Raw genomic sequence first — 26834 nt, 5'->3', positions numbered from 1 at the left:
TTAGTCTTAGTGAGGACGCGGGCAGCAGCGTTCTGGATCAGCTATAGCTGTCTGATCCACTTTTTAGGAAGTCCTGTGAAAACACCGTTGCAGTAATCAATTCAACTAAATATAAACGCATGGATTAGTTTTTCCAGATCCTGCTGAGACATCAGTCCTTTAATCCTATGCATCACTGCCGTGCATCATTGGCTCATCCTGGAAGAGCATGGAGCAAATGTGGCGTTGACTTTGCAGCAACCCCTCATATTGAGCATGCATGTAGTGGCAGTGGAGAGGAAAACTCCACGTTAACAGGAATAAACCTCCAGCAGGACCAGCAGTACTTTCTATGTTTGAGGAAAGTAAAAGGGTGATGGCAGTACTAGCTCCTTTTAGTGGCTTCTTCGAGAAAAGAAGCGCAGCTGAGCATATAAACTCTTGAGTTTATAGTAGGTGTGTCCAAAGTGTGGCCCGGGGGCCATTTGCAGCCCCTGTACTGATTTTGTGTGGCCCCTAAACTGCATTTCAACAAAGATTTGGCCCACCAGCCCTGGTGGCTTGTGCAGATGAAAACTTTTTATTTTTAATTGCGTATGATTTGATTGAATTTGACTTTGTAAAGTGCCTGGAGAGTACATCTTGCGAATTGGTGCTATATAAATACAATTTAATTGAATTTAATTAGGTTTCAACTATTGCGAACAACTTCAAATCTTACAATTAAATGTTCGGTACAACACAAAACATGTCTTTTAATGACCAAACTTTTTACATTCTCTTTAATTTCCTAGTAAATGGGACCAAAGCTATCTCAAATGCAGACTTTGGTGCATTAAACCCTAATTAGAATTTATGTATTAAAATTTGCTAAATACAGATAGTTTAAAATGATCATATTTTGCCCATCAGGTTAAACATTTTTTTATTTTTTTTGGTTATGTCATTTCTATTTATATTTTGGCCTACGGGTGCTTTTGACTTGACAGTTTCGGCCCACGAGCGGAAAAGTGTGGACAGTCCTGGTTTATAAGATGAAAGAGCACATAAAAGCTCAGTCAGTAGCGAAGGCTGCGAGAGAAAACGGGTTAAACACTGAAAGATGGAGCAGCAGCAGCCGACGCCTCCACTCCAGATAAACAGAACAGCAGGCCAGATGTAAGCTACCTGCCAACCCAAGAAAATAGAAGTTCATCAATAAAGGAAACAGCCGTATAGGAAACACATGTCAGGCTTTTTTGTTCAGTACTGCTCAGATGTTTTGAGTGGAGATGAATCAGACGACCAGAGGCCAGCCAGTTTTCCTCAGATCAGTGAAGTGCATGTCAAATTACTGAAAAGTCTTTTTTTGTTAAATAATGCAACCAATAGAGTACTTTGATACACTTTTTGCATCAAATATACATTGAAATAGATGCATACATCTATCTAAATGTAGTCTTTCAGGCACATAGCATTTTGTTACACAGCCGTATAACTAATTTCTGTTTTATTTTGGTGATTTAAAAAAAAAAAAAAGTCTCAAAATTGTCAACACTGACAAAATAGATTTTCATACTATTATCCAAAATGTTGCCATACGGTACCTGGACCATCTCTGAAGGGCCAGATGCATATCTCAGTTATCTGTCTATAGAAAGGCTTTTCTTCCTCAGATTGTCTCTGTTGTTCCTCTGATTAGGTTTGGACGCACAGTACGCCAAGCCAGGTTTACTTTAAAAAAGAAGGACAGCCAGTTTCCAAGAATCACAGAGTAAACGTTAAAAACCTCAGATTGCTTTGTTTAATGGATCACAGACTCTCTGGCTCATTGAGATGAGTGGTGCTTAAGGCTTAAGTGTTATATTGAGTTTTCTTAAAAGCTTCAGTAAGACAGACATTAAGCAGAAAGCCTGACCCCGCAGTTGCCTCGTTAGTTGCTCTTGTCGTCCTCTACTCCAGCCGTTCATCGGCGCTTGCTGTCAGGCCGTACATGTGCTAGCAGATGTGCGGCCGCCTGTTGATCGGGACCAAAGCTCAGTTTCAGGCCCAGTTGTCAGCAGCTGTGCTTCGAAAACAAAGCCCCTGTTTGAGCTAAAGACCCAGCCGAGCACATGGATACCGAGTCGACACATGCGTCCTCTAGAGTTTAAGGATAGTTTGGGAGCGTGTTATTTAGATCATAGACACTAAAATAGTTCTGTGTAAGGAATAAATGTGGCCCGGTTATCAAATGATCTTCTGTCTGCGTTTGTTGACCCAGTGAACGATGCATGACCTGACTGCCCAAGTCACCAGCAGCCTGCTGCCCTTCTCAGGAGTGACCCTAGATGCTCTGGGTGAGGATGAGATCAGCCTGGACTGTGTTCTCCATGGCAAGTTCACTGTCGGTAAGCAAGCTTGCATATTATCAATAATTCATCCTTTTCTCCGCGAACAAGAGTGTTGTTAACAAAAGTAGAACATCGTTTGAAGGAATTAGTAATGTTATATTTTAGAATCAAATGGAGGAAGTATTTGTTTGAGTTAGTTCCTGCTGTAGGAGATGTGTTTTTGGTATGAAACGTGCAAATCCAACAGCTTAAAGGAATTCAGTCACAGTCCATATCAGACTGCAGCTACGACGTCAATGTTTCTGCTGAGCTGGCGATTCTGAATTCACATTCACAGAAAATGTCGACACGCGTTTCTCTTGCATTGTTGTTTTTGCAGTTGTTTACAGAAAAAGGTGCAATGATTCCTAGATTACATTCACCTACTTTAATACTGAATTGTTTAGCTGTAACATAAATTATAACCCAGGTTTTTTTTTTTTTATTTACATATGTAGAGCGCAGCGGGTTGGCCTGGCTGGCCAGTGGAGCCAATCTGGAGGTGGTCCACGCAGTGACAGGGGAGCGGCTGTCTGCGTACTGTTTCAGTGGCGGAGGAGAGAACCCGCCCGTTGTCCTGGCTGCCAGGGATTTTAGCTGGCTCAAACGGTCAGAGCTCCACTTCACTCTTCTTAGGGCTGTCTGTGTTTTGTTTTTTTGTTTTTTTCTCGTTCTTTGTCGTAGATCGATGATTATTAGACCCATATCAGTTGCCGTTTTAACGTTCCTACTAGGGCTGAACGATTTTGGAAAATAATCTAAGTGCGATTTTTTTTACCTTAATATAGCGATTTAATGCGATTTTCCCCCCCCAGTTTAATTTATCATGTCTTTTTAAACATATACAAAACAACAGATCAGTTTGTTTCCTTGCCGTGCGGATTAGTCGCTAAAAGACCCACAGCATCTCAACTCGGAGCAGAAATGATTGCGTTCTGCCTACGATATATTTCAACCAAAATTTCTGCATTATCCACAAGCAACAAAAATGGCCTCTAAATAAAGATGTTTGTAAACAAGGACTATTTAAAAACAAGAACTTTTAATGTTTTTATAAATCAGAATATTATTCAAGAGAACAGCTTTTAATTGATTTGGACATCGATCCTTGTTGAACATAAAGTGCAACCAACAAGCAAGTCTTTGTATTAAACTGATTGACCAGAAATTAATGCTATGTATATTTATATAAACTCTAAAACAAGTAGAAAAGTTAGATTATCTCACTGCTGCAACTGTCTTCCCTTCCATGTGGAGGTAAACCCACTTTAAACATATTACTGACACCTAAAGGACGCGTCTGATTCACTAATTGTTAAATAGCCAAAAATTGCAGACCTCTGCGATTTGGAAATTGCGTTTTTTTTAAATCCAATTATATTGAAAATGCGATTAATTGATCAGCCCTAGTTCCTACTTCTAAGAAGCGATTACTGTGGAGCCATAAGTGCTGAAAATGCAAGGTTAAAAGTAGTAATAACAGTTCAAAAGTGTTTTTACATGAAATTGTGATACCGAATAATATGGAAGAAAAATACCTTTGTGTCGTGATAAAGTTTACAGGATTCTGTTGGATTCAGATGAGGCCAGTTCTGACAACAGAGTGGCTGATGGGATATTGTTAGCTCTAGATACAACTTAATAGAGATTCTGGTTTATTTCCTTCTAGCAGAGGCAGTAATCAAAGTGGCTCCGTCTCTTTTGGCTTCATGCAGGTCCAGATCTAGTGTAAACAAAGCTGCGTATGTGTAGCCTACCTGGCTGCTCTCTAAACACCACAGGGATCTTCTCACGGTGGAGAAGATCTGAGTGACTGGTGTGACGAACAGTCACCCAGGAGCTCACAGAAGCATAGTTACAGCTGCAACTTGATTTTCTTAAAAAAAGCCTTTTTTTACAGGTAACCAGGGGTTTAGCTGCTGATGATTTACCCACTGATGATTCTCATGTATATCAGCTTCAAACCTACCTGTGGTGCAGGCAACATCTGCACCAGGGGCACACGCCATATGTAGATAAATGCAGTCTTTATTACTTCTGCACTTTAGTCAAGGCTTTGGTATTGGTGGCAAAATAGGCAGAGAAACTCACCATTTAGTTTAATCTTTAGTGACGGTAATGCCGACAAGTGTCTGAAAATGTTGCCTTTTTGCCTATAAAACGTCAGACCTGTACAAAATGAAAAACTGCTTCTGGAAATAAAACTTTCCAAAAAGCTTCTGCACTACAGCATTTACTAAAAGTAGTGCAACTTTACTGCTCAGCAGAACATCATGATTGGATTTATTTAGTTTTGAAAGGTATGAGCAGCATTTCTAGCTGATCTTATGGAACCAACAGTGAAAACGGTAACAATCCCACTCATGCAGTTGGTTTTTGGGTTTGCAGAGGAAGTTAGTTGGTGTGTTGATATCACAGGGTCACCATTTCTCATGAAAAGTTTCTTCAAAATAACAGTAAACGGTACCTTAATACTTCATGCTGTTTTCAGTTAGTAAACCGTAATGAGAGTATAGTGATGAAGACAGAGTCTGCTGCAGGCAAAACAGTCTATAGTTTGTGTTTAGTCAGGCAAAATGCTTATAGAGAAAAAATCACTAATATTAAATAGAACTGCATGTTCTTAGTGCTGCTTTTTTTTTAACATTATCTCAATTCACTTCTGTGTGATTTTTAGTGCTACTAATATAGCCTGTGTCTGATGTCGCTACATCTGTTGCTCAAATACATTTATTTTTGTTTTGTAAGAGGTGGAAAACAAGTAGTTTGACAATAACATAAGATGCATTTTAATTTATCACATAATGTTCTTTTATGTATGCAGCTTTATACTGTTAGTGTATAACAAATGCTTTTCTGTTTCTGTTTCCAGGTCTGGGTTATTAGTCGGCTTGGAGGAAACAGAAGGCAGCGTGCTGTGTCTTTATGACTTGGGACTGTCCAGGGTGGTGAAAGCTGTGGTCATACCAGGCAGGGTGGGTCTGTTATTCAGTGATTCTCTTCTATTTCTAAGAAAGGTTTAAGAGCTGACAATTTATGACAAACTTTCCAACAAAGAGGGAAAACCTGTGAAATTCTTGTTGAGAGAAGATGGTTGTAAACAAGTGGTGCTGTGAGTCTGTCATTAAAAAAGACTTGACTTACAAAATTAAGTCACGATCACTCAGCCTAAAGTATCTAACCTTCATATGTTCGTCCTTTTTCTACCCAGATTACAGCTATTGAGCCTCTAGTGAGTTATGGCGGAGCAAGCACATCCACCCAGCACCTCCACCAGAGTTTACGCTGGTTCTTCGGCATTGCTGCAGTGGTAACAGATCTGGGTCACGTCCTGCTTGTGGACCTCTGTCTGGATGACCTGTCCTGCAGCCAGAGTGAACTGGAGGCATCAGGTGAGATGGGGAAACAAAAAGGACCCCTTATTGGCCCCTAAATTTCCTTTTAAACAACTTTTCTTTTTCCCGGTTTGTGCTACGTCTTTATCAGGGTGGAGTCTGGGTCGGTGAATTATCTAAATTCCAAAATGTTCGGGACTGCTTCACTATTAGGGCTGTGCATAAAAATCGATACAAAGATTAATATCAATGTTTTTAAAAAACTATTTTATATCAATATTCTGGCTCTCAGTATTGATATACCTCCCAACCCCTAGGATGCGTTATTACAGCGCGCCATTACTGTTCACAGAGAGGACAAGCAAGTGAGACGAATTTGCGGAACGGCCGGCAGGATTTTTGAATCGCCTTCATCCCTAAAATCTGACGTTTAGGCGTATTTTTGGTTTATGTGATACGTTAAATGCATTGAACCAAATGCACTTTATTTTCCTAATAATATATCAGTGTTTAATAAATTGAACATAAATAGGATATTTGGCTGGTTTTGTTGATTGATTGTTCCATGCATTTGAAACTAATAAATATCGATATTGGAGTCAAATCAAGCTGAGCTATATCGAGAAACTTATTGTATCGTGAGCTATGTATAGAGAATCGTATCGGCTCTTGTTAGATGATACCCAGCCATATTTACTATTTTATCTTTACTTAACGCCCGTGTTATTATTTGTCTGTTTGCAGACCTGCAGGTGGTGACCAAATCTCCTGAAGACATCCCCAGGCTCAGGGAGGTCGGCACCAGGCAGGGCCGCCATCTGTGTCTGCAGCTGAACTCGCCCAGCGGCGTCGGTGTGACAGCCCTGCAGTACATCCCCAGAACCAACCAGCTGGCAGTGGGATTTTCTGATGGACACTTACAGCTGTGGAACATGAAGTCTCTAAAGAAGGAGTGAGTATTTGTCTTTTATCTGTACAGTGTAACAGGAAGAGCCTAAAATGTTGTAGTGTGGGTGTAAATAAAAACTGTATAAATAGTTCTGTGTGTTAAGTGACAGCAGTAGGTGGATTCTACACCCACCACAGCCAGAACAACTTTGTTTTCAGCCCTTGTTGTTGCCATACAGAGACTTTTGTTTATTTCTGCATTTAGTGAGTTGCAAAGAAAAAAAAATGTAAATACATTCACTCATCTTTGATTTTGTGTAGTATTGTTTCAATGGGTCGTAATATCTATAGAAACATAACAGATTTTTTTTTTCAGTTAGTGATTCAATGTTCCTATACTATATATAAAGTGGTAAAAACAACTTACAGCCATAATCTCTCCATGCTTCTAATAGATTTGGTGATACTTGTTTAATGCAGCATAAATATATTCAGAAATATACCAAATAAACATATAATTTACTTGCAGAACATGAAGATAAAGAATAATACCCTACAATTCATTGAAAATGTATTACTTTAAAAAAAAAATAACCTTTAATCTCGGCTTTGTGCATGCAAACAAGGAGCTTGACTTCAGTTCCATTGTGCTCTAGATGAAGACATTTTATGTATAAATGTATAAAAATTATTTTGTTTTGTAAATAAGTGTTTTTACAAAAGAGGAAGACGTGGTTGGGTTGGTTGCAGATTTGCATGGTATCAGAGAGGCAGCCTGAGGGAAGAAACTTATGTGTTGTCCAGCCCTACTTATTAGAAAAACTTTATTAATGTGTTATTTTGTTCATTTTCTTTTTTAGATACCACTCACAGTTGGAGGGAGGCAGGGTGTCTGTTTACGCCTTCACCTTCCAGGAGCCAGAGAATGACCCCAGAAACTGCTGCTACCTCTGGGCTGTCCAGTCCTCTCAGGATCTGTAAGAATTAGATTTTGTTCTTCTTATCTGGATTCTGTGCCATCGTCGTTTTTTAGTTTTAGACTAAAGTAAGCACTACCGCCGTCTCACCTCAGTTCTTATTCTGTTCTATTTTACTCTCACACAGTGAGGGAGATCTGGTCAGCCTTCACCTGCTCCAGCTGGCCTTCAGTGAAAGAAAGTGTCTGACTTCTGGGAAGATCCTCTATGAGGTTTGCAGTTTTGTCAGTCTCACTGACGTCCACTCTGTTTTTAAAAAGGTTAAATTCTGTGTAGTAACTTTCACGGTTTCCCATCCTCCTGTTCTTCTCACGCAGGGTCTTGAGTACTGCGAGGAACGTTACAGTCAGGATTTAAGCGGCACATCTTTCCCTCTCAGGGCTCAGGCCTCAAACACCCGTCTGCTGAGCTGCCAGACAATTGAGAAATTCAGAGCCCATCCTGACAGGGACGACAGTATGAATGAAGGTTAGCACTTGGTTGATCTGCAAACTTTTACCATTTTTAGCACTTAACCCTAACTTTTCTATTTTTATTTTTTTTTTTCTTTTTTTTTTCTTTTCGTTTTTAATTTAACTTTTGTTTATACGGGCGAGCCGAGATCTCATTTCCAAGAGAGACCGGTTTTGATAAAACAAACATCAGCAAACGTTACAAACAGTAACCATATCAATCATTAAAATATACGTTTCAGATTAAATGAGCTAGCAAAATATATGACCTAAAACAGGAGCAAGTTTTGTTGGACGATTTCTCTATTTTTCTTAAAGGAAATGTAAATTGTTCCAGAGGAATCAACATAAGATAAGATAAGAGATAAGATAGGCTTTATTGATCTCACATTGGAGAAATTCACATGTCACATCGGCTCAGTAATCATAGGAAGAAGGAGTCAAGTAGGACGAGGTGCATCAAATATATACACAGTGTGTCCTCGTTATACCATGGATCAAAAGGAGTAGGTAAAAAAAGAAAAATACAAAAAGAAATATGGCAGAGGATGTCTTATTTACATATACAGGTGACTTATACGCGTGTGTATTGACATATATTCGAGTGTAGTAGCAGCAAAAGTCACTTCTTTCAGGATTATTGCACAGTGTATTAAATAGAATTGCACATTAGTTATTGCATGTTGGTTATTACAGTTATAATTACAGTTGTTGTTACAGTTATAATTACAGTAACTTACAGTACACACTGCAAAAAGGCAACTAAAATAAGACAAATTTTCTTGAAATTGGTGTTTTCGTCCTTGATTTGAGCAATTAAACAAGATTATCTGCCAATGGAATTAGTATTTTTACTCCTAAAATAAGATAATTGGATATATTCACTTGAAATAAGATGATGGAGATGATTTTAAGTGCAAAAAATCTTATTCCATTGGCAGATCATCTTATTTACCTGCTCAAATCAAGTGCAAATACTCTAATTTCAAGAAAATGTTACTTACTTTTAGTTTTCTTTTTGCAGTGCAGTAAGACATGGATGGTTTCAGATCCTGGTGTAGAGTTGTCCTAGCTGACGGGGCTGAGTAAGAAAATGCCTTATTTCCCAAGTTCGGATCATACTAACGGCACGCTAAAGCAGATAAAGTCCAGGGAGCAAAGCCCGTGGCTGGACTAAGTGACAGTAGGAGGAGGATAAATAAGGTGGGAACAGTCCAAGCGTAACTTTAGGGATGAAAATGTAACAATGCGTGAGTCTACGGATTGATAATGATGGCCAGTTGACCTGAGAATATAAAGTACAGGGATGAGTGAGAGATTTCCACCCTGTTATTAATCATATGAGGAGTGTAAGCACGAGGAGCGTTGTGTGACGCAGGCTTGGTACCGTAGTTTGCGTCAAGCTAATAAACACTGAGAACATCGATGAACATTGCAAGTAAAGCATGACGGGCCTGGAAAACCCTGTGATATACTGCGCTGTTCACTTCGACAACGAGGTGTTCACAACCACTTATATTGATGGTTTATCTCCCCTGGACAATCACAGCTAAATTATCTTAATAGATGCAACTCCCAACTACACAAATTCCCCTAACAGAGCATACGGGTTAAAGATTATGAGACAAGGATTACGCTGTGGAGCGGCGGCACCTTTATACATGGGTAACTCCATTAAGATGTGCACGCTTACCGACTGCCAGGTGCAGCCTGCGTCCAAAACACGGCACTCGCATACATCTGTGGAGCTCGGCAGCTTTAACTAGGCCTGCGCCGTTGCCAGTAGTAATACCGACGAGGACCTCTTCTTTGATGTCCAATGCAGCATTGCGCTTAAAGCTGGTCCCACCATTTACGTATTGGCCGGGAAATATGTCGTCTCAAGGACTCTGGTGTGCAGTTTCCATTTGTCACTAATGTAATGTACAGTCAGGCTAATGTACGGGTCCATTGTGCGACTAGACCAGAGATCAGATGTGACTGCAATGTATTTAACAGCTGCTCCTCTTCCTCCTGGAGCAGATCTGCCCCAGCCACCGCTTCAACATTTGAAATTTCCTCCATTGTTTCAGACTGGATGGGGTGGAGTCACGTGAATACAGACTGTACACGTAGCGCAGTTTCTTAAAGGGACAGGAGCACAGCCTATCTATGCCCATAAACAATCAACAATGTCATTGACAACTTTTATGGTGGCTGTAATGGTACTGTTTCCTGAAACCAGATTGATGACATATGATGTGGGCTGCTCAGAAATATTCTTTGATGTTCATTATCCAGATTTTCAAAAAAAACGTAACTTGTGTACAAGTTTTGCACTTTAGATTACAGCCCTCTGTTTTTTGTGCCTGACAGATACCTGCTGTAATTTTAATTTACTCCATTCTTAATCTCTCATGGTTATTTTTTTTCCACAGTTGCATCCCCTGACACCAGCCTGTCCATCTTTTGTTGGCAAGTCAAGGCTTACGGTCAGGGAAGTCCCTCTACGTATATAGGCGTCTTTGACATCAATCGTTGGTACCATGCACAGATGCCTGACTCTCTAAGGTACCGTGGAGACTTATTTTCATTTAAGCTCATGTTTATCTAGGTTGCTTTGCAAATTTAAGTGCCAAAGGAATCCACTGATGCATGCTTGGGTTTGTAAATAAACGTTTTATGCTGACTGGTCTCTTGGACAGAACTGGGGAGTCTCTCCAGGACTGTCCCTACCTGGCAGTTTGGTCCCTGGACTCCGTGGTGCAGATGGTGTCTCCCCACAGCTTCCTGGACGTGGTTGTACATGAGCGCAGCCTGAGCAGGGGCCTGCCCTTCACCTGCCCGCCTCCAGAACAGTACTTCAACCCAACCACATATAACTTCGGTTGGTTAAGATTTTGTATATGTTCCACAATATCTTTATATTTATTTTAAAACTGAAAAAAAAAAAGTTGTATTTAACTGCATCTCTGTAGGCTCTTTGCTTTTTATTGTATATTTATACTCTAACATTACAAATAAGACTTTAAAAGCCTGTTGTTGTTGTTGTTTTTTTCTGTTCCAGATGCTACTTGCTTACTTAACACTGGAATTGTGCACTTAACTTGCACTGGGCATCAAAAAGAGGCAAGTTTGTGGTGAATTACGTTCAACATTCATATAGTTTGGCCTTTTTAAAATTGTTTCATGTTTTGACATATTACATCGCCCTTATGTGTAATTTATTTTAAACGTCTGGATGGTGTCACATTTCACTGCAGGGGTGGTGTGTTCATGGTGATGTACCGGTTTTCTTTCTTTTTTTTTCTGGTCTCATGTCAGAAGAACACCTTGTTCTGTTGGTTTTGTCCTCTAGATGCCTGGTGGCATACGGCAAATCTGGCTTTCCTTCACCAGCCGCTTTCTTTTTGCCTCTCTCCCATAAAAGTCAGATTTGTAGAGTTCATGATTAATACTCACCCTGTCCACAGATTCTTTAAATTGTGCATTGGTGCAGCTTTTCCAGAGTTACCATGGGTCTCTAAACTGCTTCTCTGAACATACTATTTGCCCAGCCTCAGTTTAGTCAGCCTTGTTTGGGCAGGTTTCTAGTTACAGGGCTATGCTGTCAATGTCTGAGGTGTTTTTAAGTATGTAAATTTGCTTTAAACTTCTCCATAGCTTTCTCATTGACCCGATTGTTTTGTTTCTAGATCTTTATGATGCTATTTGTTCTCTTAACAAACCCATAAAGCTGCTGGAGAAATGGTAGATAGATTTAATGGCAGACAGGTGGATTATAATTGTTTATTAGGTCAAACCTGTTGGTTTGACTGGATTTTACTTAAAGATATGAGATTAAAAGTGACTGAATACACATCAGAGCTAAAAATACTGGCTGAATCTTTCAAGTCGCTGCTGGAGACAGCTGCAGTGGAGTTGTGGTTCGTTTCCACTGATGCCTACCGATCTGCGTATCGGAGTATGAATGTATGCGTGTTTGTGAATGCAACTTGGTGTAAAGCGCTTTGAGGCGTCAGCATGACTGGAAAAGTGCAAAATAAATTCAGTCCATATTTTCACAAAATGTGAAAAGGTTAAAGGAGAATGATTGCTTTTGCGAGGCAGTGAAACAAATACTGTTAGATATTCCTAAATCAGATGACATGTTTTAACAGTCCTGACCTACACGTAGGATCTTTGTAGAATTTAAATCGGGCTTTTAGACCAGCACTTTTTTTTTTGCCATTCCATCCAGACCTTAAGTTTCCTGAAGAAAGCTGCGCCTTGTTCCAGTGACATCATCTCCATCGGCTACTCCCAATGCCTTATGTCTGGCCTCCTCTCGTCTCGCGTGTCAGACGCTCAGGCAGCAAACCTCTCTCAGGTACCTAGAGGCTTTCTAGATACAAACAGCTCCTTTTGTTTGCTCAAATATGGTCTTTCTGTTGTACATCAAGGTGTTTAATTGTTAAACGAAACACGGTTTATTGGTCAGCCGTCTGTATTTTGCTGACATCTAGTATCAATGGCATTCTTGAAAGAGACAAACCCGATCAGAGCCAGCATCATTTGTTTTTTTTTTAAGAACACCTTTTTAAACTATTTCAGTAATTAAGGGAATTAATTATATATTCATGCTGAAAGGTTTAGTAATGTCTACTTCCACCTTCCTGTTGGTCCCCAGGAGGAGCAGCTTGATGCCATCCTATCAACAGCAGTGGAGACCAGTTCCTTGGGGATGATCACTGGTTGTATTAAGCAGTGGACCGCTGAAGGTAAGGGAAAGGATGGTTAATGTTGTAGTTTTAAACATGCAAATAAAGACGAATCATACGAGCATGTACTCCTACCTTTTAGCTGTACTGCCGAGTGTTTCTTCTGTCAATTCCTGGTTTCGTTCCCCAAACAGAACAACCCGGATCGGCCCTGAACCTGCGCTACATCCTAGATTGGGCCTGGAACAAAGTGGTCCAGACCAAAGAGGAGCTGGATGGCATCTGTATGTATTTATATAGGAGGTCTCTTTAGACAAGTTTGATGCTCAAAGGAAACCTTTACTGATCTTTTTCAAGTTTTCCTAATCTAAATAGACTCAAAAATCATAATCAAATTGGAAATTAAGAAGCAGTTAAAATGTTTCTGCAACATAAAAAAAACATAGAAACATCTTTGTTTCTCTAACACATTTGCATATGTCTTATTTTCATATAATAGATCAGATATATTTGCATAACCTGCTTTTTGTAGGGTTTCCAGGCCAATCACCACACAGACTTCTGCAGCACAATGTAACATTAGAAATATCACAAACTTACCTTTTCATGGTCCTATTACAGGCTCCTGTGGTTGATATCAAATGTTTCCCGTGGGTTTATATTTCTCTGTATGCGTGTGTTTGTTCTGAAGGTGCCCCGTTGTTCGACAGCTCTACCAACTTCACCGACTCTCAGACCCTGCAGCTGCTGCAGCACACCCAGCGGCTGCTCAGTAACCTCAGTGCCATCTTCCACTGCATGCTCAGTGAAGCTCAGGAACTCACACAGCAAGGTGCTTTACCCGCACAAATACGGGGCTTTTATTAGCCTGTGATGTCAGTAAAACCACTTTCACCCGTTCCTTCTCAAATGCCTTTTTAGAAAAGCCACTGAGGCTAATAATCTGTTTTTCCACAGCTGGTTGTAGTTATGTATAGCGGGTGAAAAGGCTGCATGTTCCAGGTGGCGTGGGCTTGGCAGTGCATTTGTTGACTTTAATGGACTTTCACTGCTCTTTATAGCCTGATATTATAGTTCTTAGTGATTAAATCAAAAAGTTCTAAGAGATTGGTCAGGTAATAGCGATGGTACAGAAGAAAGAGTTTCAACGAAGAAACGTAATTGATATCTTCATAATATTTTCAGTGTTTAGCAATGTCAGGTTTTCTTAGTATCACTTTAAGATGTTGTTTATCAACTTTAGATGTCTTTTTTTTTTGCAGGTTTGGCAGGTCTGATGAACAAGAACATGGTGTCCAGTTTAATTTCTAAATACGCTCAAGTGGTCCTCTGGTTCTGTCGTACCGGCTTGCTCCCGGAGGGATCAGGTAAAGAGATGCTCACCCAAACTCTGGTTTTTTATAAAAGTTATTAAAAGAAATCCTGTTTCAGCTAATTCCTTAAGAATGAAGGAAAATTATAGTGCAACCTGAAGACTTGTATTAGAAAAACCTTTTAAGTGAAGAAATAATGAGGTTCCAGTTTTGATTATTCCTAAAACAACCCAAAAATCTATTAAAGGAGACCCTGTCCCCTGCATTCATTTGGTACACACCTTGATTTATGTAGAATAGATGGTTTTAAATGAAGGCATATTGTAACCATCCCTGTACTCATCATATTTGCCCTCGCTGATCTCTCCCCTCAGATGAAGATGCTCTCCAGATTCCCAGGCCTTTCTTTACTCACTCGGTCATCAGTAGCTATTACTCCATACGCAGGGAGGAGCTGGCCAAGCATGCCAAGTGAGTCCTGAAGTCACGACCAGTCACATATTTTTAATATATTCAAGGGGACATCGAGATATTATGTTGAGGATTTTTACTGTCTTAGGTTTTCATGCGTATGTCCTCTCTGTCCTCTCTTTAAGGAGCAAATGGTGTGCAGACTGCCTCATGATCGATGGTCTGGTTGGACAGTGTGGGGAATCTCTGACCGATCTGTGGAAAAGGGATGAGGGTGGAACAGGGCAGTACCCACCACCTACGCTGCATGTAGGGAGATGTACTCTTTGTGATGTATTTAATCTCTGCAGAAGAAACTTAAAAAAAGAGATGCATTTTATTTGGGTGTCTATGATCCACAGGCCTTGCTTGACCTCTACCTTCTGGACAACATAGATGAAGCTACCAAGCACGCCATTGTATCCTTGAGCTAACAGCAACAAGCTGCTGTGTCATTCTGCCTCAGCAGTTTTTTTCTTTTCTTTTTAGCATGACTTTTGTGAAAGGTCATAATGTTAATATGAATGTTAACTCTATCACAGCCCTATTAGCGTCCTTGACCTGTGGTTCCAGGTGATTTACCTGTTGTTGGATGTCATGTACTCCTTCCCCAATAAGGATGGGACATCAGTAGAGTCCTTCCCCACGGCGTTCGCCATCCCCATCGGACTGGTTAAACTGGTACAAGGACTCTGGCTACTGGATCATCATGACCATCAGGTAAAATTGGATCATTTAGCTGCAGGTGGACTTCCGTTCTGAGAAAGCGCATTAATTACCAATGAGACAGCAGTTCTGTTATTTTCTAAGCTTTAAATCCAGTAATTCGTGAATCTGGTACTGCGTCGCCTGACTTATTTTAACTATGTCCTCAGTGAGACATCAGGTATACGAGTGTATCTTGATAAGCAGGGAAATAATTGAAAATTTCACTTGTTTATGTAGTTTAATAGAAAATGTGAAACTTATTTTGAATTTCATCCGTTGCACATGATATACGTATTTCAAGCAGGTTTCTTAGTTAATTTTGATAGTTATGAAGGATCCTGATGAAAACTCAAAATCCAAAAAAAAAAAAAAAAGGTTTTTAATGGAGAAATTGTCACCCTACACAGCAGTCTGTCAGTGTACTGTTGATTGTATTTAGTATAAATTACTGCATCAGTGCTGCGATGTATTAACCCGAGGGTTTGCCTGCGCTCGTTGGGTCTGGAGTCTCTCCTCCTATTGACAGTAGCTTGTAGATTCTCTGGGGTTTATTGTATTTGTTGCGTCAGTATTTTCTTCTTTACCCCCTCAGAGTTCGTTCGATCTGCTCCTGCACCCGGCTGCTTCTCAGTTTCATTTCGAGTGGCAGCACGAGCGAGTCCTGCAGGCGCTGATGTGTCAGGGCCAGCAGTCGGTGGCGCTCCGCTACTTCCACGTGACAAAGCCTCCGATTACCTCCACCGGCCAGGCCAAACTCTGCCTCTCTGTGCTGCTACACAACAGGTCAGTCGGTCTGGTGAGCAGTCTCTGTGCACCGACGCTTAACTCTGTTTCAAACGTGCCAACCAGCCACGGTGCTCTGCTTCTAGGTGCCTCGTTGAGGCGTGGTGTTTACTCCGGCAGCACACGAACGGCTTGGATTTTGCTGAGATGCTGGGCTTCCTGTACGAGAGCTGCCAGGAGCTCGGCCTCATCAAAGAGCTGCTTAAACTGCCTCTGGGCCTCAATGAACAGGTAAGCATTATCAGTCTGAAACTGGAGACAGCTTCTTATTTTACTCAACCTTTCATATTGTATTTTTTTGTTTTTGTTAATCTGTGATCTTCTTTGTTGGGCTCAGGACTGTTTGGAAAAGTTTCTTCAAGGCACAGGAGGTCTTCAAAACCGAGAACTGCTGATGGTTCATTACCTCCAACAGGCCAACTACATTCCTGCTCTGCAGCTCAACCAAACCCTCAAGATGAACTTGGTGGTGTGTGGGAAAATAAATCCTCATTATTAAGATATTAACAAAGTTATTAGATTTTTCAGAATTAGCTGTACAAAAGCTTTGATATCTTTGACAGAAAAGGCTTAACATTAATACTAGGTTGTGTGTTGAGGGATTGTTAAAAGTGTAAAACTCATTGTTTCTTCTTTTGCAGAATGAGCGAGACCCAAAGCTTAAAGAGCGATCCACCACCAGAAACGCGATAATGGACCAGTATGGCAAAGTTTTGCCCAGAGTGCAAAGAAAGCTGGCGGTGGAGAGAGCCAAGCCCTACCAACATCCCTCCACCGTTCGCAAAGAAGGTAATGGCCCTCCTCTGTGGGAACATGGATTAACTGCGCTGTTTTGCCACTTGCTTTAGAGAACCTCTCGTATTTGCTCTACACTCTTTAGTTTCTCGGCCACAGCCGCTGTCTACTATCACCAAACGTTCTGCCAACGAAAAGGTGATGTCCAGAGCTGGATTTATCGATAACGTCCTCTCCAAGATCCAGGAGGTGTGGCTAGGCAAAGATGCTACACCCCAGTCCTCTCCAGCCAAGACGTGAGAATTTTATACATAAGCCTTCTGCAGCATTTAAATACGTTTAGTTGTAATGTGACCGATCCATATTTTTCTCAGACCAAACAGAGGGGGTGCTCAGAGCTCCACACCCAGGCCATCCGCCCTTTCGGTTCTTGATCCCTTCCTAGGAACGCCCATCACCATGACGTCCAAACGAAGGTCAAGGTATGTCTGAAGAGAGCCATGCTGCTATGTCTCAGTATTTCTGGAGATAGCCTTTAACTCTTTTTATTTATTTATTCGGAAACTGCTGTCTGCAACACACAAAATATAGATATTAATCTATTTTTTTTTCTTTATTTTTAATGATATGCACACACTGTCAGTGCATGCACAGAAACACTTGACTCATGTTAATAATGTTCTGCAGAAATAACTATTTTAAATAATGAAACGTGGATATTTATCTTCCTTAACGTGTCTCAGGCTGATGGATCTGGTAGTCCACCCCTCCTGTCAAAGTCCTCGGCCTCTCCTCAGTCCTCCCAGACCTCCAAGCTCCCTGGTGTCTCCAAAGAGCACAAGAAGAGCGCCTGAGCTCACTTTGCTGCAAACGCCACAAGTCGTCAAAGTGAGTACATAAATGTAAACTAAATTGTTTGGTAAAAGTTTAGTAGATGGAGCATTTTTTTCCTTTGGATTTGCATTCCTGACAGGTTTGAAGACTGTTTTATGAGGTTTTTCCAGTTCCTTCTCATCATATTTGACATTCCATTCTGAATTAGTGCAGCACAATATATTAATCCACAGTCAGAACTGAATAGCAATTGGCCTCCCTGCCTTCATGCTTAGGCTGAAACAATTTTTAGTGGACAAGCTCACAGGAAATGGTGACAAAGCAATGATTGGAAAACAATCATTGCTTAATCATAATCAGCATTGCAAAATTCAGCAATAGCAGATTCCAGCCCTTCTCTACTATGTACAAAACAAGGGCTTCATTTATTTTATTGCTGTCATGCTGGAGGTGGTACTTCAGGCATATTTCACATTTAAATTGGCAAACCTTTGATCATCTGTACTTTGTAAAAAGGCAATAAATGTGAGAAAATCAGTCACAGGTCATTTGTTTAAAAGCAGAAGTCCAAAGACGCGTCTCTGGTGGTGCGCCGTGACTCCATACGTTTTGTCTGCTCTCTTCTCTCCCAGCGAGCGCGGGCCTTGGCTGCTTCAGGCCCCGTCTTTTCAGCTTTCACGCCCCAGTCCATCCTGCGCAGCAGCCTGAGACCTACGCCGGTCGCCACGCCGTCCGCCTCCCCCGGGCGCTCCGTCACCCCCCCTCTGCGCAGCAAAGAGAGCCGCATCACCTTCATCGAAGAAGCCGAGGCTCGTGAAACGGAGAAGGGGATCCGGTGGACCAACGGGGTAAGCGGCTGATGACATCAGTGATTGCGCTTGGCGTCACGTAACTGGACCTCTCGTTTACTTTGTGGATGTAGATTTTTTTTTTTTTTTAATCTGGAAGTTTTCTTTGCATTTCTTTGTAGATGGCAGCAGACAGCGAGATCAGCCAGCTAAGCAGAGGCCCCAAAGCTACACGCAAGACCTGGTCTTTGCGGCCTGCTAAGGAGGAGGAGGAGGAGGAGGAGGAGGAAGAAGTGCATCCTCGTGTAAAGTTCCTGCCTCCAGATGGCGGCGTTCCCTCGCCACCGCTGAGGTGCTCAGAGAGGGAGCCGTCCTTCACCCAGGAAGAAACTGCAGAAGCAAACCCACCAGCTAGAAGTCAGACACACCTTAGTGTGAACTTTGACACCAGCCAGATATCTGTTCAGTCAACAGACACCACTCTAGAGTACTATGATGCTCCTCTCTCAGAAGACCCTAACATGGCACAGGGACGCGACGTCGCAGAGGATGATGACGACGATGATGATGTGGTGACACTTAACATCAAGCATGTGACTGAAAAAGAGCCAGAAGGTCCCAAAAGGTCGGACATGACCCCAGAGGAAAGCTTTAACCTCACTTCAGCGGATACAGAGAAGGAAGAGGAGTTTCTGGAGGAAGCAGGACTCTGCGAGGAGGTCGCCGAGGGTGCTTCTGATCTGAAGGTACACGAGGAGGAAGGAGCTGCATCTGACAGAGAAGAGAGTCTGGATACTGTCTCAACGAGCAAACGGGAGGATGTGGCCAGTCCTGAGGAGGAGGAGCCAACTGCTCACCATGAAGGTAGGTTATTGTCTTTAACCAACGATGTTGATTTCTTTCCTCCAAAACGCTTCAGCCTAATCCTTTGGAGTTAATATTCTCTTAGAGAGAAAGAAATCACGTTGGCTTGAAGTTTCGCCGCTCCTCTTTTAACGAGTTCTCTGCGTTGTGCAGCTGGTCACCAGGTGACTGAGAGCTCAGGCCCTGAGGTCCGACCTGAGGAGCAGCTGGTGAAAAGTGACGAGCTAAATGCTCAGTGGGAGGCGGCCGAGTTGAACGTTGAGAAACCCAAAGCGTCTGAAGAAAGCGTCAGAAACGAAGCAGCGCGGGATCAGGATCTGACCACAGGTGAGCTCTAACGTTTGCAGAGCACGCATATAGATGTTAACACTAAAAATGAAGGAAAGCCTGGAGTGAATCGTTGACATTTCCAGTAAATTTGTCTTAATAATGAACCTTTCTTGTTTCCCTTTAGATCTGACGGAGTTTGTAGACCAGCAGCTCTTTGGAGAGGCCCTGTCTCCTCCTCTCAGCCGCTCAGCCATCCACAGCGCATCGCTGAGCCAGACCTCCTTAAACAGGTGCGGGCGCTTCTCCTAAAATCAGTGACAATGCTGTTTTAAAAAGACAGAAATAGAGATTCAACCATCAAAGCAGGCAGTCCTGGGTTTTTATTAGTGTTGTACCGATATTGGACAGGGCCCCGATCCAGCACACGGCCTTCTCTCTCCTGACTTTTATTATACATGTTATATAAGTTCATGAAATTTGGCAATTTTGGCATTTGAAAACCAAAACTCAGAGTTTAAAAGAGATTATTCAATTATTAATGTAATTTTACTGTCTTACTGTTGCACTACTATTATACATGTTATAATTTCACGAATGTTGCACTATTTTGGCCTTTGAGAGCCAAAAGTTTATTCAGCTATTGTCACCCATTTCAGGTAGGCAATAAAAAGTTCTGCTACCCTAAGTAGCATGCAGTTCTTCATATATATATATATATATATATATATATATATATATATATATATATATATATATATATATATATATATGGCATCAGCGCAACACTAGTTTTTATTAGCTCTTGTTATCGGCATCTAAATTAAATGGGCTAAATAAATCTGTACAAGTGGCACCTCCTGATTTAATTTGTTAAAATAAATGCACTTTTCAGTGACGTAGTAATGAATGGACCTTTATAGCCAGAGGAACATTTTCTATTCTGAGCTGTAGCCACAGTCTAGATTGATGGTTTTATTGTAATGAGCAGATACTCTTTGCATTTGTTGCCGCTTTTGATTTACAACTTTAAATCAATCATATGATTTGTGAAATGTTTTTACAACACTGTAATCTTTACCCTGCAAAGATGTTTGTTTAAGATGTTTAAAATGGCTGCCGTCTTGTCGTGCAGCGAGTGTCTGGGGGAAGAGGAAGAGGAGCCTCCAGCTGTAGCTCCCTCGGCGTTCACAACACAGAAGTCGACCATTTCTCTGACCTCCTCGGAGCCGACAGGCACCGACTCCCACTGTGAGGAAGATCGCACACTCTCACGCCTGCATGCGGTCTCGATAAATGTACTCATTTTTTTCTGTCTGTGCTCTCCCAGCTGTGGTGAGTGTGAACGATAGCGAAGAGCTGTCCAGCCCTGACTCTGAGGATGACGGTGAAGAAGAAGAGGAGTCGTCGTCTAATGAAGGCGAGGAGGAAGAGGATGAAGAGGAGGAGGCGGAAGACTCCGGCAGTGAGGTGGAGATCATCGACGAGGTTCAGGGCAACGGGAGGCTGCCGCCGCTGCAGCCCAGTTCAGTCTTCATGCAGCAGGAACAGGAACACCCTCACTTCCTGCAGGAGCTGTCGGAGCAGCAGGCCGCTGCGTTCTCGCTCATCACGCCCGACGCAGAGATGAAGGTAGCGACCGCCGACCAGAAGCTCCTCCGGACCACATCCAAGTCCAATAAAATCTGCTTTTAAGCATGTAGGTGTGTCGTTTCAATTGGAGTAAGCGGTTTCCATCTTGAATGCATTTACAGATCGTGGGGGAAGATATGGAAGGCGAGGTTGTGATGGTGAGACTCGGCGACGATGACGGCGGCTTGGAGCAGGGCTCTTCGTACATGGAGCTCAAACCGCCCACAACTCTGCTGGTTCCCTTCGAGTTCATGGAGGGACAACAGAGCCCGACGGACGGCTCGGACCTCGCTCATCCTGGGCTTCAGCCGAGCGTCATGGCCGACGAGCAGCAGCCCGAGGTTCTCACCAACTTCACGCTGATGCTGGAGGGGGATAAGGATGGAGCCGAGGAGGCGCCGGCTGTCGGGAACGACCTGCTGCTGTCTGAGCTCCCTGCCCAGCCTCACGTGGAGAGCGAAGACCTTCTGGATAAGCCTGACGTCTTTCCTTTAGACCCAGATCACATGGAAGAAGCTTCAGAAGAAGAACAGAAGGAGAACCTGGATCACAATGACGTTCGTGGACTGGGGGAAGAAGCTGAGCTGCAGACTGAGTTCACCGCAGCAAAGCTGGAGGCTGAAGACTCTGCAGGGGAGACAAATTTAAAATCAGAAGAAATTAGAAGATTTTCTGAAGATCAGGACTCGGTTCCAGGAGAACTTCCAGCCGTTGTAAACGATTCCGACTCCAAAACAGAAGCAGTTGAGGCGGAGGTGACGGCGGAGGACAAAGCGGCGCCCGATGAAGAGGCGCAGCCGCCTGAGGGGAACGGGCCCGTTGACACAGAGATGGAAAAAACGGAGCCTGCTGAGGAGAACCTGAGGCGAGACCGCATAACGTCGTCAGATACCGACGTGAGACCTGAGGAGGAAACGGAGGAGAAGCCCAGATCTGAGGAGGAAACGGAGGAGAAGCCCAGATCTGAGGAGGAAACGGAGGAGAAGCCCAGATCTGAGGAGGAAACGGAGGAGAAGCCCAGCAGACGACTGAGGCATCAGACAGTGAAGCAGGAGCCTGTGGAGCAGGTCGTTGGTTCAGATAGTCAGCCTGAGAAGCAAACCCCTCTGACAAAAAAAGCTCCTTCTACTCCAACACGGAGGTTGACGAGAGGAAGGAGGGTCGCTTTCAGCTCCTCCCTCCCAGAGGCGGCGGACGAGCCACAGCAGGATGGAAACGCCGAGTTCGAGAAAACCAACAGCTCCGTTTCTGCCTCCCCGACTCGTCTGCCCAGAAAAGGTCCGCCGCTCCAGACCGTCACGCCTCGCAGAAGTAGCCGCATAAGTCAGTCAGAGCCTCCTAAAGAGGAGGCCGAAGACTTTGCCTCAGCCTCTAAGACGCCTTCGTCAGGCAGACGTTCGCAGAGTGCCACCGCAACAAGAGCCGGCAGCAAGGAGAAGCCTGCTGCCACAGAAGTAGAAATCACGGAGGACAGACAAGAGGATGAAGTTGTGGAAACGAGGAGCCGCAGAGCCAGCTCCAAAACTCCTTCCAAACCGAGGACCGCGCAGGCAGCCACTCCCAGGAGGTCCAGCAGAAGGACGACGAGTGGCGGCGAGGTGGAGCCAACACCTCTGGAGGCGGGTAAAGAGGAGGATCCTGTTGTCCCTCCTGTAAAACGCAGCGCCAGGAAGGTGAGACCAGAGGTGCTGCCAATCCTGTTTGAAGAAGAAGAAGAAAAGAAGAAACAGCAACTTTCCAGCCCTGGGAGGACAACCCGGCAGTCCAGCAGAATCACCCTAAATGTGTATCCACAGGTAAGGCTTCATCATCATCACCATCATCATCATCACCATTTTCATCCCTCAGGTCATTTGTATCCATCTCAAACTCCCCATAACATTTAAAACCCTCAGGTCAAACTGGTCCCTGTGTCCCTTCCTCAGACCAACAGAAAGACGGCAGGAACGGCTCCAGAAGAAGTGAAAGAAAGCAAAGATCTCCTCCAGTCCGACTCCAACAAAAGCGCCGGTCGGTCCAACTCTCGTCGTCCGTCTAGGAGAGGACTCTGGGACCACCCCGAGGAGGATCTTCCCCTACTGGACTCACCATTGGAGGTGGACTCTGAAACTCCTGTTGCAGACGCCCTCATCAAGCGACTCCAGGACGAGGAGGAGAAACAGGAAAGTACGTACGATTTAACTTTAGACGTCTGTCCGGGTCTAATTCCTCAGGTTTTAAATATAGTTACGGTTTAAACGGTCACAAAACCAAAATCTGTGTGTAAATGTGTTGCGTTGTGGATACGGGTGGTATTTTAGTAAAGACGGAGCGAACCAGGAAGAGGAGTACAAAGGCGTCAGAGGAGCAGATTTCCTCTCAGCCTCCTGTGAAAGACGGCGCGGTACCTGAACCTGCGGAAGACGAGTCCAGTCCAGGAGAGAGCTCGTTCATCTACTCGCCCTCCCGACGGCGACAAACCAGAGGTGAGCTGACTCCCAGCAGGTTTACTCCCCCCCCCCACCCCCACCCCCACCCATGGAGGTCTTCACCTGGCGCCCTTCCTGTGTTTCAGCGCATAACGCAGAGTCTCCTGCTCCCAGCGAGGATCTGGAGGCTCCAGTCACACGCAGCAGGAGAAGAGGCAGGAATGCCTCGCTTCAGGTACAAATCAGCATCACAGCACTCCTTAAATCTGAGAAGCAAATAATAATGTTTTACATTTTGCTCCAGGCATAAATTGTATTCAACTTTCCTGTTAATTTTGCTTCTCACCAATAATCACCTGTGTCTGTTTGGTTTATAGCAGCGTGTGATTGTTGTCTCTGATTGATTGATTGATTGATTGATTGATAGCTGCTGCTGTGCTTTGTTCAAATTTTAAGCGTTTTTATACGTTACATTACAGCAAAATTTAACATGTTAGATTTTAGATTTTTGAACACTTTTCTGATTTTTTTTTTTTTCTTGTGGAAAAAAAATTAAAACCATGCAGCATTTTTTCCTTCAACTTCACTCCTATTTGCTTCTTTCTGTCGTGTGTCACATAAAATCCCAGTAAAGTAAATTAAAGAAATCACTAAAAGGTTGAAGGCAAGGCAAATTTATTTATGTAGCACAAAGACAATGCAAAGTGCTTTACATGATTAAAATATAGCAAAATAAAAGCAAGTAGTAATATAATGTAGATAGAAAATAGAATAAAAGCAAGTAGGGATAGAATGTAGAAACAAAGAACAACATTAAAAACAGTAAAACAGTGTTTTGTAAAACACAAATGTGTTCTCGATTTAAAGGAACTCCGCACTTTTACAGTTTTCTGGAAGTTTGTTCCAGATAAGCGGAGCGTAGGAACTAAATGCTGCTTCTCCGTTTTTAGTTCTGGTTCTAGGTATGCAGAGTAGGCTGGAGTTAGAAGACCTTAGTGGTCTGAAGGGTTGATACACTGATAACAAGTCTGTGACGTATTTAGGTGCTAAGCCATTTAGGGATTTATAGACTAACAAGGGGTCTGAATAATTGTGCAATAATAATTTGAGGAATAAAGGAAGGGTCAAATCCTATTTTCATTTTTTTCTTCCAGGATAAAGTTTCTTCTGAGGAGGATCACGCTGAAGTGGAGAAAACATCTAAATCCAGAAAAGCAAATCAAAAAACAGCAAAGTAAGAATCGTTCTTAAAACCAGCTTTTCACTAAACCCAGTTAATCCGCAGGTTACATTTTCTTTTTTTTCATCTATTATGGAAATATATAAAATGTTTGACTGGTGAACTAAAACTAATGAAAAGCTTCCCGTCGTTCTCAGATCCAGAGCTGTCCCGGAGTCTGTTCCCATCGCTAAGGTGAACCCGATCTCGCCTCTGCCCAGTCCAACCAATCTGCTCCCGCTGGCGCTGAAGAGGATTACAGACGGAGAGGTCCCCGCCGCCACCAGGAACCCTCGGCGCAAACGCTTAATGGACACCGTTTTCTCCAAACCCGTCACCAGGAGGAGGAAACTCTGAGAAGCCTGGAGGCGGTGGTAACCGGTGGTAACGGGTGAACCTCAGACGGCCGCGTGAAGATTTGAACCAAACTTCTTGAAATGCCTCCTAGAGCTTCGATTTTCCTAAAAAAAAAAAAGAAAAACTGCTGCGGGGGATCTGAAGCCGTGGAGGTGGGGACTAAACGCCGCAGATTGAGTGTGAAGGAGGATTTATTTTTTGGAGTTTACATTTCCTTCTCATGCAAACTTGATGCCACTTGATAAGTGACCATTTTATATTTGGCTTCTTCTTTTCAGCTTGAGCTCTGGACACAGAACGGCACAAAGAAAAGCAATAGAGGCAGGTTTTTAAAGGCTCCCAATAATAAACTGAACTGATCTCATAAAGAGGTTTTATTTACAATTATTTTAAGGATTTCATTTCTTGTCGCGGTTTAGTTTTAAAAATTCAAGGCCTGTTGTTTTTCTATTCTAGAGAAAAAAAGGCAACCAACTCGTAGGGGTCTGTTTCTACTGCTAGATTTGTATATAGTCCTTTGTTATGTTCCAAATAAAGTTAATAATTAAATCCTAAGGAATTAAGTTTATTTTGAATTTGAAGTGTCTTGAATGCATTTGATGATCATATCAGATTGCCTTTGCCAAAGTCTTAAAACCTAAATGGATTTTGGAGGATTTTGTGTGGAAAACTGCGCTGCTGTCAGCAGATCTGGGAGAGATGTACGTGGAGAAAAAAAATGCACAACAATTTGCAGATGTAAACGTAGCTTTGGAGATGTTAAGTTTGTTAAATGCAATTTACGGCAACAAGCATCTGATTCAGACTGTTTTCTGATGAATGTATGTAGAATGTCTTATTTTTGATGACTGCTCTTTGATAAATACGGCTAAACTTAAAAACCTCCCATCCTGTGGGTGTCTGTCTCATTTTCTCTTTACAGTCTTGAGTGGCTGTGTAATATCCAGGAGGACCAGTGCACAAAGAGGAAAAACGCATCACTAGATCAGAGTGCTGGGTCTGCACATAACAGAGATTTTTAAAGCTTTTTTTAAAGTCATCTTACCTAGCCAGCTTTTGTATCCTTTGTTGACTTTTATCATCACAGGAAGGGAACCACTTTGGCTTGGAGAGAGGCCATTACAAGCTTTATAGTCAGTCCTGGGGAAGATTTGAAATAAATAAAAAAAACAATGTTTTCTCAAATTAGCACTTAATGTGATCATCTAATAAAATTGACATACCTTTAAATGTCTTTGTTCCTGCAGCATATTTCTAAAAAGGTGTCTATATACTTGTGTGAGTTTTATTTATACAGCAGTTAAATGAACAGGACTTTCACCCAGGTTCTGTAAAAGGAGGAAATAAAATTAACATAAAGGGAGACACCTGCTGGTCATTTTGTGCATTTTTATTTTACTTTTATTTTGTGTGTGTTTAAAGGAGCAATACGTAATACTGACACCTAGTGGCTTAATTTGGTACAACATCTTGCCAGTGACAATAATATGCCGTTCTGCTATGTTTTTTTGTGAAACCACTGAATTTTTATTTACACAGGATAGGTATATGATGTATTCTTCTGTTATATTTCTGGTCTGCTTCTTTTACTGGCTTCCATGTTTGCATATTGCTGCTCCTTTTCCAACATAAAATACCAAATTTGTTTTGGCAACCCCGGGAACTCTCATATTATTGGTTCTGGAACCAGGTAGTAAACACAAGCTGCACACTGCACCGGAATAGATCAGCACCATACTTCTAGGTTTGAAAGGAGAAAACTTGACTAAGACATTGTTGATGGAGAGGACCGATTGTTTATAGGAATGTTACTCC

At 42.5% G+C, this 26834-nt stretch overlaps 1 protein-coding gene across 3 annotated transcripts in view; it reads left to right on the top strand.

The window, feature by feature from the left end:
• ahctf1 (AT hook containing transcription factor 1) overlaps positions 1 to 25905 on the top strand; it is a 28139-nt gene extending 2234 nt beyond the window's left edge. Inside the window, exons 2-41 of one of the 3 annotated variants that reach the window (XM_021308063.2) lie at positions 2222 to 2348; positions 2789 to 2939; positions 5203 to 5305; positions 5542 to 5722; positions 6410 to 6617; positions 7414 to 7530; positions 7658 to 7742; positions 7848 to 7998; positions 10400 to 10532; positions 10667 to 10848; positions 11029 to 11090; positions 12202 to 12330; positions 12631 to 12721; positions 12856 to 12945; positions 13353 to 13493; positions 13924 to 14028; positions 14349 to 14445; positions 14571 to 14694; positions 14787 to 14843; positions 14998 to 15144; positions 15725 to 15915; positions 16002 to 16146; positions 16253 to 16384; positions 16557 to 16704; positions 16796 to 16946; positions 17025 to 17132; positions 17394 to 17538; positions 18117 to 18332; positions 18455 to 19136; positions 19290 to 19463; positions 19591 to 19696; positions 20539 to 20654; positions 20734 to 21035; positions 21158 to 21966; positions 21997 to 22831; positions 22931 to 23201; positions 23336 to 23500; positions 23590 to 23678; positions 24598 to 24677; positions 24821 to 25905. In XM_021308063.2, coding sequence (XP_021163738.2) covers positions 2228 to 2348; positions 2789 to 2939; positions 5203 to 5305; positions 5542 to 5722; positions 6410 to 6617; positions 7414 to 7530; positions 7658 to 7742; positions 7848 to 7998; positions 10400 to 10532; positions 10667 to 10848; positions 11029 to 11090; positions 12202 to 12330; positions 12631 to 12721; positions 12856 to 12945; positions 13353 to 13493; positions 13924 to 14028; positions 14349 to 14445; positions 14571 to 14694; positions 14787 to 14843; positions 14998 to 15144; positions 15725 to 15915; positions 16002 to 16146; positions 16253 to 16384; positions 16557 to 16704; positions 16796 to 16946; positions 17025 to 17132; positions 17394 to 17538; positions 18117 to 18332; positions 18455 to 19136; positions 19290 to 19463; positions 19591 to 19696; positions 20539 to 20654; positions 20734 to 21035; positions 21158 to 21966; positions 21997 to 22831; positions 22931 to 23201; positions 23336 to 23500; positions 23590 to 23678; positions 24598 to 24677; positions 24821 to 25019 — 7539 coding nt within the window. In that variant the 5' untranslated portion in view covers positions 2222 to 2227 and the 3' untranslated portion in view covers positions 25020 to 25905. Of the gene's footprint in view, positions 1 to 2221; positions 2349 to 2788; positions 2940 to 5202; positions 5306 to 5541; positions 5723 to 6409; positions 6618 to 7413; positions 7531 to 7657; positions 7743 to 7847; positions 7999 to 10399; positions 10533 to 10666; positions 10849 to 11028; positions 11091 to 12201; positions 12331 to 12630; positions 12722 to 12855; positions 12946 to 13352; positions 13494 to 13923; positions 14029 to 14348; positions 14446 to 14570; positions 14695 to 14786; positions 14844 to 14997; positions 15145 to 15724; positions 15916 to 16001; positions 16147 to 16252; positions 16385 to 16556; positions 16705 to 16795; positions 16947 to 17024; positions 17133 to 17393; positions 17539 to 18116; positions 18333 to 18454; positions 19137 to 19289; positions 19464 to 19590; positions 19697 to 20538; positions 20655 to 20733; positions 21036 to 21157; positions 22832 to 22930; positions 23202 to 23335; positions 23501 to 23589; positions 23679 to 24597; positions 24678 to 24820 lie in introns of all 3 variants that reach the window. The other 2 variants (XM_036136525.1, XM_036136524.1) reach the window with 2 other exon arrangements.
• The last annotated feature ends 929 nt before the right edge of the window (positions 25906 to 26834 follow it).

This window comes from Fundulus heteroclitus, chromosome 4 (assembly GCF_011125445.2).
Source record: "Fundulus heteroclitus isolate FHET01 chromosome 4, MU-UCD_Fhet_4.1, whole genome shotgun sequence".
In the NCBI taxonomy this organism is placed as follows: Eukaryota; Metazoa; Chordata; class Actinopteri; order Cyprinodontiformes; family Fundulidae; genus Fundulus; species Fundulus heteroclitus.
The sequence above is the reverse complement of the archived record's forward strand: the minus strand, read 5'-3'. Positions and strand labels throughout refer to the sequence as shown.